General features: G+C 40.6%; 1 protein-coding gene across 1 annotated transcript; it reads right to left on the reverse strand.

Moving 5' to 3' along the window:
* Nucleotides 1-455: 455 nt before the first annotated feature.
* On the reverse strand, nucleotides 456-12,127 carry LOC101483445 (protein unc-119 homolog B). Its single transcript, XM_004545210.3, has 6 exons — nucleotides 11,736-12,127; nucleotides 10,801-10,914; nucleotides 10,261-10,360; nucleotides 9,868-10,040; nucleotides 1,944-2,073; nucleotides 456-1,231 (listed from the first exon to the last, which is right to left on the reverse strand). Exons 1-5 carry the CDS (start codon nucleotides 11,968-11,970, stop codon nucleotides 1,961-1,963), a joined length of 735 nt encoding a protein of 244 aa, XP_004545267.1. The 5' UTR covers nucleotides 11,971-12,127; the 3' UTR covers nucleotides 456-1,231; nucleotides 1,944-1,960.
* Between the last annotated feature and the right edge of the window lie 795 nt (nucleotides 12,128-12,922).

Genomic DNA, 12,922 nt, shown 5'->3' on the forward strand with positions numbered 1-12,922 from the left:
ACCCAGATACAAGACAAACAACGATCTGATTAAAATCACAAGAGTCCAAAATGGGATGATCAAAGTGGACTTATTTTTGAAATGTACTGCATGAAGTCCTGCCCTATTTTATGTAACTTTTGGTAAAATAGTGGTAGGAAGTTAACATGACGTAATCAGTTTCATGTCTCGTGTATAAATCAGTCATGCATGAATATAAGGAGTTCAGATCATGGCCTCATTTGAAGCCCTAACCAAACACAAGAAATGAATGCAAACTTGTCCCATCACAATGATTTTTTAAAAAAAAACAACAACAATAAGAAACAAAAACAAACTTAAAGCATAAAACAACTAAACTGGCACCGGTGGCACTAAATGTATTATGGTACAACTCCTCCTAGTGGCCATGTTTGGGATATTCTCATTTCAAACTTAACTTTTCCCATTCTGACAAATGAAACAAGCTTCACACATTTTCTACCTGAAAATGTACATTTATTTAATCATTTCACTTTTTACAAATTATGTATATTTATATATATGTATATACTTTACAAACACCACCTTAAACCCCGAACACCAAAGTTTACAAATTACCATGAGATAGTATGCTGTCCAGTTAGGATAAAGACAAACTCAAATATCAGATATAATCAAGCTTTTAAGACATTTGTGATAAGGAATTGGAAGTACAGATAATCAAATCTAAATGTTCAAAAAGAAATCTTCATTTTTATTGACTGCTGTCACCAAGAAAAAGGGACGTAATTTGCTCATTTCCAGATTAAGAGTAGTGCTGTGTGATTCACATTTTCTAATAATCTACAATTACCTTACAGTGGGACGTCCTCTATCTAAAAAAAGCCATTTTAAGCTCCCTACCCCTGTTAAAACAATCTACATTTGATTGTTGTCTCTTGCAAAGACAAGGTTTGAATAGCAGGTGGGTGCTGCCGGTGTGCTCACAGTGAGAGATGACCATCTTAAGGATATCACAGCTCTGTGGCATCATACAGAGCCAAGAGCTTGTGGTGATAACTTGTACATATGCTGACCTTGTTATCTGAGACCTTGTTATAAATCAGCATCTGTTAGCGTAACGGTAAATGACAGAAAATAAGGACAAACATAACAGCTCCACTTTGAAATAAGGAAACCAGAACATATTTGGGACACTTCTGCTGCTCTTTGAAGATACCAGGGGGAAATTTCTACTTGACATGTCCTTTCTTAACGAGCCGTCACAGAACTGTAAAATAAAAAATAAATAAATAAATAAAAAAACAGTGATAATGTCAGAAACCTTTGGTTGAATTCAGAGTCTTATACAGTACTACTATTGACGTGTCAGTTTGTGTGGGCGGAGAGGGAGATAGGGAGGGGGCTGCAGGAGTGACCATGTGCGTTTGACAGGAGTGTTTTTGTGGATGGCTCCTCTGTTTCTCCCCCGACATTGTCTGGAGTGGATTGTGGAGGCGGTAGCTCTGAGAACAGCTGCTTCTGACAAACCCTGTGTAAACACTATGTGTGTCACTCGGGGATTGAGTGTGCATGCGTGTGTATGCAAATGTGTGTGTGTGTGTGTTCACTCAATGGCTGTTAGGATACTTCTAAAACTGTAAAGAGAAGACTAATGTCCATCTGATCAATCTGAGCCACGTGTTATACACGGCTGCAAATTGCAAACTCTCTCGGATTTTAAAGATTTCTCTATTTTCAAAAGCCTATAAATGTAACCTCTGTCTCACACTAATGCAAAACACCTCCTGAAAGTGATTGCAACGAATGGTAATTCATCTTTACAAACACTGGAGGCAACTGAACCGTGTCTGCAGCAGCTCTCGGGCCAGGTATGAACCGTATGTATGTTCAGCAACATGCACGTGTGCCTATGTATATATCAATAAAAGTGAGCAGATGGACGTGTATGAGCATGTTCGTGTGTTTGTGTGTGTGGTTACACGCAAGCAGGCAGACATCACTGTCCTCCGTTGTAAGCATAATCTGCCTTGTTGTGCATGACCAGTCTGTTCTCGACAAAGTAGAAGCTGTCTGACCGAGTCTCATAAGGACACTCCACCATCTGATGGACTGCAAAACAGATGATAAATGCATGTCAGTGAAAACGTTTTAAATATCCATGTAAGTAAAACTTAAAAATAAAAACAAAACAAAAAAAAACCTTCAGTAACTATTGCTCCTTGAGAAAAGACTCAGCAACATCACAAGGTATAGTGTATGCATACAGATACCCAAGTAAATATAACTGTTTATTAAAACAGTAATGCTGTGTGTATTATACACTGTCATGTATGCTAACGTACTGGAAAAGCAATAAAAATTACATCTTTCAAAGTTTTTTTTTTGCTTTTTTTTTTTAAGTTCTTTGTGTTTTGCTTCATCTGATCCCTCTGTGATAGTCGAGTGTAGATTACCAGACAAAACTTTGGCAAGAAACCGACACAGACTGTCTGGATTTCGACTATGTTTAGCTAGCTCGTTACTGAAGCTTCATATTAGCTTTGGCTAAAGTTTGTTTTGTGTGTTGTTGCTTCAAGAAGGATTTCTTCCTGGCCAGAGTGAAGAGTAGCAACTATCACAGCAGCCAAAAACAGTTTCAAAGTACATATGGCATTTATGGTTAGTATTATAGTATTAAGGCAGGATTAAAAACCTAAACCATGGCCAAGTGTTGAAGAAAATGGCATAATGTCTCATACAGAGAATTTGTGTGATGTTCTGGATACAATTAGAGCCGCATTTCCAAAAACACAACACTCTGTAAAATTTATTTAAGAGTCTATCTAAAAAACATGCTGGGATGGGGGCAAACAAAAGCCTGGGAAAGGAAGTGGTACTAAAAAAAAAATTTTCTAACTGACCTGCTAAAGTGGCAGCAGGTCAGCAACAAGACTAGGCATAAAAAGAGAGGCAGAGGTTGGAAAGAAAAGCATCTGGACTTGTTTAACTTCCCTGAAGACCTTACACCTCTCATCCGAAAAGCTTCTTCAGTTCTAAGACCAAATGGTGGAGAGTCCCAGGTATTTAAGCCCTAATGGGAGCTGTCTTCAAGAAACCTAAAGACGTCCGGTCGCTTTTCCTTCCGAGCTCCTTAGATTACCATGGCCTGCATGACTACATGAGTGTCTCAAAAGTAAAGATTGTCAATTGTTCACCAATCTACAGAAAAACAGTGAACAATTGAACACTGAACAGTTTCAGAATAATTTTGCTCAATGTAAAGATGTGAAGACTTTAAATATATCATCATCTACAGTAAGGCAAGGCAAGGCAAGGCAAGGCAAGGCAAGTTTATTTGTATAGCACAATTCAACAACAAGGTGATTCAAAGTGCTTTACAGAGACATTAGAAACAAGAACAAATAAAAAGCATGATTTAAAATTGATTAAAACAAGCAAATAAACTAACTAACTAATTAACAAACAAACAAACAAACAAACAAACAAACAAACAAACAAAACAGTATATAAAATCAAAACAGATAAAATCAGAACAGTAGATAAAATCAGTAGTTAAATGTAAGTTTTGAAATTTAAGCTTAAAGTGTGGATTTGGTGCTTTATTCAAATGCAGCTGAGAACAGGTGAGTCTTCAACCTGGATTTAAATAAACTGAGTGTTTCAGCTGATCTGAGGCTTTCTGGGAGTTTGTTCCAGATATAAGGAGCATAAAAGCTGAATGCAGCTTCTCCGTGTCTGGTTCTGACTCTGGGAACTGATAAAAGACCGGATCCAGATGACCTGAGGGATCTGGATGGTTCATACTGGGTCAGGAGGTCATTGATGTATTTTGGTCCTAAACCATTCAGAGCTTTATAGGCCAGCATCAGAACTTTAAAGTCTATCCTCTGACGGACAGGCAGCCAGTGTAAGGACCTCAGAGCTGGACTGATGTGGTCCACTTTTTTGGTCTTAGTGAGGACTCGAGCAGCAGAGTTCTGAATGAGCTGTAGTTGTCTGACTGATTTTTTAGGTAGACCTGTAAAGATGCTGTTACAGTAATCAAGCCTACTAAAGATGAATGCATGGACTAGTTTTTCCAGGTCCTGTTGAGACATCAGATCTTTTATCCTTGATATATTCTTGAGGTGATAGTAAGCTGACTTTGTTATTGTCTTAATGTGTTTTTCTAAGTTTAGGTCTGCATCCATCACTACACCCAAATTTCTCGCCTGGTCTGTGGTTTTTAGGTGTATAGATTGAAGTTCTCTGGTGACCTGTAATCGTTTTTCTTTGGCGCCAAAGACTATTACCTCAGTTTTGTTTTTGTTTAGCTGGAGAAAATTGTGGCACAACCAGTCATTGATTTCCTCAATGCATTTACCAAGAGCCTGTACAGGGCCTCGGTCTCCTGGTGACATTGTGATATATATTTGTGTGTCATCTGCATAGCTGTGATAGTTTATTTTGTTGTTGTTTATAATCTGTGCCAGTGGGAGCATGTAGATGTTAAACAGAAGGGGTCCCAAGATGGAACCTTGGGGAACTCCACATGTGATACTTGTCTGCTCAGATGTGAAGTTACCTATTGATACAAAGTATTTCCTGTTTTCTACGTATGTTTTGAACCAGTTTAGTACAGTTCCTGAAAGACCTGTCCAGTTCTCCAGTCGTTTGAGTAATATGTTGTGGTCAACTGTATCAAATGCTGCACTGAGATCCAGTAAAACTAGGACTGACATTTTTCCACTGTCTGTATTCAGACATATGTCATTAAACACTTTGGTCAGAGCGGTTTCAGTGCTGTGGTTCTGTCTAAAACCTGACTGGAAGGCATCGTAGCAATTATTCTGTTTTAAGAAGTAACTGAGCTGTTGAGAAACTGCTTTTTCAATGATCTTACTTAAAAACGGGAGATTTGAGATCGGCCTGTAGTTGTTCATTTGTGTCTTGTCAAGATTGTCCTTTTTCAGTATAGGTTTGATTACAGCAGTTTTTAGTGATTCTGGAAACACACCTGATAATAAAGAAAAGTTGACGATCTGTAACAGGTCTGACTCTAAAGTCTTTGAGACCTTTTTGAAAAAACTTGTTGGCAGGACATCTAAACAGCAGGAGGAGGAGTTCAGTTTACCTAAGATGTCCTCCAGGTCTTTGCTGTTAATAGGTTGAAACTGTTTCATGGTGTTTAAACAGTTTTTTGGTGGACACAGTACATATCCTGGATCTGCTGTTGATGTACCAATTGCTTGTCTAATTTTTTGGATTTTTTCAGTGAAGAATTTGGCAAAGTCATTGCAGGCCATGGTCGAATGAAGTTCAGCTGCCACTGACACAGGAGGGTTTGTTAGCCTGTCAACTGTAGAAAATAAGACCCGAGCATTATGGCTGTTTTTAGTGATGATGTCAGAGAAGTAGGACCTCCTTGCATTCCTCAGTTGTAAATTATAATTGTGAAGTTTCTCTTTATAAATGTCATAATGAACCTGGAGGTTTGTTTTTCTCCATCTGCGCTCAGCTTTCCTACACTCTCTTTTTTCTTTTTTCACCAGTGTGGAGTTTCTCCATGGAGACTTTTTCCTTCCAGAGATAACCTTCACCTTAATGGGAGCAATAGTGTCCATTACATTTAACATGTTAGCATTGAAGCTATTGACGAGCTCATTGACTGACCCTGACCCTCTGGGCAGGTCAGGTGTTAATGGGAAGACCTGGTTAAAAATTGCACTACTGTGTTCAGTTATACACCGTTTTGTGATCACTGCTGTTGATATATTTGTGTGGGCTGAGATTTTACTTTCAAAGAAAACACAGTAATGATCAGACAGGCCCACATCAGACACAGTAACCTTTGAAATGCTCAGGCCTTTGGAGATCAGTAGGTCAAGAGTGTGTCCTCTATTATGTGTGGCCTCTGTTACATGCTGAGTCAGCCCAAAGTTGCCCAGAGTGTTACTCAGGTCTTTAGTCCCTTTGTCCTGAGGGTTTTCCACATGAATGTTAAAATCCCCAGCAATAATTACACAGTCAAAATCAACACAGATCACAGACAGCAGTTCACTGAGGTCATTAAAAAAGTCTGTGCAGTATTTGGGAGGCCTGTAAACATTAAGAAACACAACTTTGGATGGGGCCTTCAGCTGTAAAGCCACATATTCAAAAGACTGAAAACTTCCAGGAGATAGCTGCTTACATTGAAATGATTCATTAAATAAGACAGCAACCCCTCCTCCTCTCCTGCTCGGCCTGACCTCACTGATAAAACTGTAGTTAGGAGGGGTCGTCTCGATGAGAACAGCTCCACTGTTACTTTGGTCCAACCAAGTTTCAGTTAAAAACATAAAATCAAGGCTGTGCTCAGTGATTAAATCATTAATTAAAAATGTTTTCCCAGCTAGAGATCTAATGTTTAATAAAGCCAACTTAAGTGTTTTAGAGGTATTACTTGTCCCCTCGTGTTTGGGAGCAGTCTGTGGCACACAAGGTATGTTTACTATGTTTAAAGATCTTTTAGAGTGCACCTCTCTGTGTTTTGACCAGGCCACATGTCTCCTGTCACCTAAAAGTACAGAAATTTTAAAACCTTCTAGTAAACAGGGTCCCAGCTTCTCCTGGGAAAAGTCATCACTGCCATAATCCTCACAGCCCGGACCCTTCACACATCACGCATCAGACTGCGGATGACAGGGCATGAAGAGGAACTAAGGGGGGCGAGGCTGGGCAATGTGACTTCGATTGCTCTGTTGAGGGTGGGGCTCGATGGCGAACCTTTGGCCGCTCTGGTGGGAGGTTTATGGGGGACAAAAAGGGATTGGGACGGGGGGTAGATCTGAGCCCAGCATTGACCCGCTCCATCATCTCCTCAGTGAATTTCAGGTGTGGGGAGGAGGGAGAAAGGGAGGGGGAGGAGGGTGATGGCCTGTCAGGGGTTTGGGGGACTGGGGAAGGTCGTGGTCCCTTGTCCTGGTCGTTGGTGTTGTTGAGAGAGTTGGAGGCAAATAGGGACCCCTCTTCTTGCCTTAGATGTCTCTCCTTTCTGAGGCTCTTCCTCAGATGCCATGGATGTCTCTCCTTTCTGAGGCTCTTCCTGGGTGGGGGCAAATGGAGCTCCTCCTCAAGGTTTCTGCTGGGCTTTGTCTGTTCTTGGAGTACTGTTTGTTCCTCTTTATGAGATAACTCCTCGTTTATCTCAGCCTTGGCACCAAGCACGGATGGATGACGTATGGAATAAAACAAGTTGGAGGTGAACAGTTTCACCCCTGACTTGTTAAAATTAAATCCATTTGCTTTGAACAGATGCCTGCGTTCCCAAAAAATATTAAAGTTGTCGATAAAGTGCACTGAGTGGTCAGCACATGCTGATATAAGCCATTTATTCAGTGTAAACAACCTGCTGAATCTCTCGTCTCCTCCTCTGACCGGTGGTACAGGTCCACTGATGAATACAGCTGCATTCAGAGAGTTTACAGTATTTAATAATCCAGTAAAGTCCCGTTTCAGAACCTCCGACTGTTGTTTGGACACATCGTTTGACCCTGTATGCAGAACAATGTTTGTCACAGTTGGATATTCATCTGCAATTTGAAGAATTCTCTCCTTCAGGTTGTTGACCATATCGTTAGGAAAGCAGAGGACTTTAGTGTTCTTACCGCACATCCTTTGTACATCCTTTACGGCAGAGTCACCCACAATCAGAGTTTCAGGCCTAGCCTTTAGCTTTCCCTGTGGCCTTTCACTTTTCAACAGATTTTCAGACCTTATTTCGCTGCTTTTAGATGGATGGTTGTCCGATATAGATCCAGGGTCCTTTGATAGTGGAGCAAATCTGTTCTGCAGTTTCACATTCAGTTGTTTTGGAGGTTTGTTGTTAACCTTCCTATTCACGGTTGTCCAGTCCTGTTTCCTCCCGTATACAGGGGTAGAAGAGCTTCTCTGTCTCGTAGGAAGTGAAGGCCAGTCGGTTTCAGAGATTTCAGCTCGCTGTGCCCTGCCTGTGATACGTCCTCCCCCTTCCAGGAGACATGATTTATGTCTTGGTTTTGCACCAAGACAGTCTAAGGGGGGATTATCACTTGAGGATTTATAATAATGCACAGAGTCTACTTTCTTGGTCATGTTATCTGTGCTCCTTAGCTGTGTACTAGCTTGCTCATCGCCATTGTTTTGAATCAAAGGCAAGGTTGTTTCATTTCCACACAGTCCATTTACCTCCACGTTTACTTCTAAGCGATGAATTTTTGTCTCCAGTACTGCAATCTTCTGCAGGAGGCTGTGGTAGTCATCTGTGGAGAGGGAAGGCATCTTGTTGCTAGTTAGCCTAGCGGTTAGCACCTTTCCAGGCTATTGAGGCTGCTCGGTGCCCAGACGCTGTAATCAGGCTTCAGCTGTGTCTAGGCCACAGACACACGGAGCGCTGAGGACAAGGTAACCATAAAATGTTGCTGTTTCTGTTAAGAACACTCTAGTCCTAATGATCTACAAGTGTCCAGAAGTTATCGCAGGTAAGCTCACACGGAAAAAAGGGAAAAAATCAGCATAAAAATCAATAAAAATCAATATAAGAAGCAAAGCATTAAAGAGCAAAGAGATGAAGCGTCCACACTCACAAAGGGGAGGAGGGGAGGATATTACAGTAGGTAATATCATCAAGATTCAGAGAATCTGGAGAAATCTCTGTGCGCAGTGGACAATGGCCTTCAAGCCTTCAGGCAGCACTGCATTAAAAACAGGCATGATTCTATCCTGGAAATCATGGACTCAGGAATACTTCTAGAAATCACTGTCTGTGAACACAGTTCACTGTGCTATCCACAAATTCAGGTTAAAGTGCTATCAAGTGAAGAAAAAGCTATAATGTGCACATGATTGAGAAATGCTGAAGAGGGAACATCTGAATTGTTATCAGTTCCAAACCCTGCATCTCTGACGTGATGGGGGTGCATTAATGCCTACTGAATTAGCAGCTTGCACATTTGGAAAAAGACACCTTCAAAGCTAAAAGGTATATACAGGTTTTAGTGCAACGTATCCCCCCGTCCAGACGACGTCTTTTTCAGTGAAACCCTTGGATATCTCAGCAAGACAATGCTAAACTGTGTACTGTGTCTATTACAACAGCATGGCTTCATTGTCGAAGACTTCTCACCAACTGAAATTTTTAATTCATCATAAAATTAAAATCACAAAACGTTTCTAATTATAATTTAGTTATTTGGTACTGCTCAATAACTATATTCTTATATTAGATACGAATAGGATAACATTTAGGTCCAGCAGCTGGTTCCCAGAGATCATTTATGGACTGTTGTTAAAACCAGCAGTCCATAAATGATCGTGTAACACATTTTAGAGATGTGCTGCTGCCATTAAATTTAAAAGGATCTCATTTTTTTTCTTAAAATTATATTTTTTTGATTGTAAATATTTGATATGCTTTCTATGTTCTCCTGTGAATAAAATATTGGTATAGGAGATTTGCAAATCATTCAAGCATTCTGTTTTTATTTACATTTGACAGTGTGACAACTCTTTTGGAATTGGGGTTGTACCTATGTAAGAGCAGAAATAGGTCAGGCTTAATAAAACTGCAAAAACCTTTTGGCTAGCTGCTGATATGTGTATCAGTGATGACGTCGCCAGCAAAAGTCCTGCTAAAATGTAACCAAATGTTTACTGTTGTGCTTAGATGCATGACAAATAGGGATTTAAAAATCCATTGAAGCAAATGTCAAGAATAGGAAATGCTGATGTATTCCTTTGGTATGTGCATGGTACAAAATACCAAAAGTTAGTCTTCTTCTAGACAATCAACATTTGATAAAACGCTATCACTTTTCCACAGTTTGCTGTTAAAATCTCCACGTGGGAAGGTTTCGGCATTTGTATGCTCTTGTTATGGTTATAAGTTTTAAAAAGGTGACTCACCCAGGCTCTCAGACAGCTGAGGGAACTCATAGATATGCTCACAGGTATTACGGCTGTTCGGGATGCAGAAGCCAAAGTCAAAATCAAAGCTCTTCAGCAGGTGATCACGGAAGTAGTGCCTTTCGATCATGCGAAAGTTGCTTAGAGGCCGGTTCCCAACCGTGAATTCCACCCTGAGTGAATGAAGTAAGAAAGAAAGAGGGAAGAAAGGAGATCAGGGTGTTAACAACTGCAGGTTTTGCATTCTTATATAATTCGAAAATTAGAAGCTTATTACAGTCACATGGATAGTAGGCATGGGCGTGTAGCTGATAGAAGATAATGCTGTAATTGTTTTCACTGTTTGCGTACGGAGCAGGTGAGGTGTGCGTAGATTATGCGTGAGTCACTCACGTGGCTCCCACGGTCCGCAGCTGCAGGAATGCTGGGGTGAACTGGTAGCGTACAAACCGGCCTGTGCTAGCGTCTGACTCTCTGTTCTCCTCATCATCATCTGATACCAACAAGATTAGGCAGAGACGTTTTCTGTGATCCATACTGAAGACTATTTTTAATCAAAATAACAGGTGACAGATGTTTCCAAACCCAGCTTATTTAAAACCATTTAGGAACCCTTGTCAGGAGGGTCAAGCCCTTTGGAGGCAGCTACTTATGACTGTCATCTGCACCTGCATTACAGAAGCTACTTTTGATTGCTTCCTTATTCACAAGGGGTGACCTCCACAGAACCTTTCCTGATTTGTGTTTCCCCTCAGTTCCAGGTGTCTTCCTGGGCTTGAACCAGGGATTTCCCTCTTTTTTTCTTTTTTTTTTTGTTGCTTCTTAGGCAAATAAACAATAACAGCAACAGTAACAAAAAACACTACTATGGAGCTAATCTGCATCTACATTACCACATAAATAAAACACAAGCAGTGAGCTAATACACACTACCTGTATGTGGGGGTTTGGCAATCTCAAACAGGACCGTGTCTGTCTCCAGGTCTCTGATCTTGAAGCGGACAAATTCGATGTTGTAAATATTGTCCTCGGGTTTACAGAGGTATCCTGTAAATAATGAGAGAGACCAAAGGAGTTATTCCCCCCGGAATCATTCCCGAGCTATCGCTCTTAAAATATAAAAGCAGGCTGCTTTTGTATTTTTGCAAAATGTGTTACAGACAATGCTCAGACTCTGATTACACAGCTTTGCGTCCACATTTGCACATGCAACTTTGAATATATACACATACACTGTTTATTTTATGGCATACAACCATAAAATGAGTCGAACTGTGGAGCTTTTGCCTCAGTGCAGGTCTATCAGGGATCAAAATGCACAGCCACACTCTGTGTTCTTATATTAAAGGGTAGATCAATATAAGCATTGATCGTGCTTTTACAATTTAGTTGTCATAAACAAAGACATTATCACACAAAGCTTGTTATTTGGCTTCCACGATTTTAATTCTCTTTCTTAGATCATGTGCTCTCGACAGCTATACATGTAGGCCATAGCACATATCATAATCTACTCAGCTGTATTTTTTTAATTTAACGAAGACCTTACCTAAGACCACCCAGATCAGCCCCACTGTGTACACAGCAGTGCTTTGTTTTGTTTGTCGGACATTTGTTAGGAGTTTAAAGTCCTAATATGATCTTTGGCACTAGCCAACTGTGACAATAGAAAACGTCTGCTATTTATTACAATTCAAGTGCCCATTAAGATGCTTAAAAATAGAAAGACTGGCTACTGCCGTGACAGTTGTTTGTGTTGTCAGGTATGTATTTCTCCTCTCCATCTCGAACAGCATGTTATTAGGGTATCGCTTGCTCTAGATTTATGTCAAAATTTAATCTGCTGTTTCAAAGACAGAGGCTCAAACCTCGAGTAGCTACTCGCAGTCCCAGCACGTCCTCCGGGGTCATGTGTCCAGTCCGTGCCCGGAGGTCTTCCTCCGTGACGGCCCTGCCGTCCACCTGCTGGCTCCTTCGGGACTTGAGCCTCTTCAGAACTCCTCCGCCTGGCTTGCGGTCCCGCGGAGGAGCCGCAGTGCCGTGCCCGCCGCTGGTGACATTTTCAGCAACAGGCAGGTCGCCGCGGGATTTGGCTCCGCTCATCCTCCCCCTACTCCTCAGCTTCCCTCCTATTTAAACGAGTGCTTATCTAAAGGCTTGAAAAAGAAGAAGAAGATGGCGCCGGGGATGTCGAATGTCGAAAGAGCTGTGGGTGAACGGTCAAGCGCTTGTTTTTGTAAGCGCATGCTGTACAGTTGCCATGACAACCTGCTTGGCGAGCCTAGAGCCCGGTGAACTGTGGAACTTCCCCGAGACTTCCACAAGGGGGGGTGGATGATGCATTAGCTCTTAAAATAAAATAAAATAAAATAAAATAAAATAAAATAAAATAAAATAAAATAAAATAAAATAAAATAAAATAAAATAAAATAGATAATAATTTCCATCATGTAGAATGAATTCTTTGCTTATCAGTACTCTTAAACTGCAGCTTTGTATTAAAAACTGTTATAACATTGAAACGCTGTACGTATCTGTAATGTAAAAATCTGTAAAGTATCACCTATAGACTCACCTATAGTTGGATAAAAGCAGCTGAGTATGAGTATAAACTAACACAGGCTAAAATAAAAAAAAAAATCCTACTTTGAGATCTTTACACCACTGCTGATTAATAAGGAAGTACCTTTTATTGGTTGTGATTGGTTCTGTGATGATGAAATGTATTTTTACCGTTCTGTATTGATATGTTCCCGCATCCGAAAACGTCACTAACACACACATAAACACATCTAGCACTGAAATAATTATTAAAAAGCCTTCTTAGTTTTCAAAGAAGTCACTCTTCTCAGATTTGCACAAAGTTCACTTGTGAGTTGTTTCTTGTTCTCGGCGCATGCAACGCAAATTAATGTCGTAAAGACTCAGGTGTTATGCAAATTCAGGTTTACTGTGTGAGTGCTGATGCCTGCTGTTAAAAAACCCAAGGTACCCTCGCTGCCATGAAGCAGTATGAGCTGGACGGATCTTATTCCTTTTCTCTCTGGGCAAAGTG

Source organism: Maylandia zebra, linkage group LG5 (assembly GCF_041146795.1).
Source record: "Maylandia zebra isolate NMK-2024a linkage group LG5, Mzebra_GT3a, whole genome shotgun sequence".
Lineage (NCBI taxonomy): Eukaryota > Metazoa > Chordata > Actinopteri > Cichliformes > Cichlidae > Maylandia > Maylandia zebra.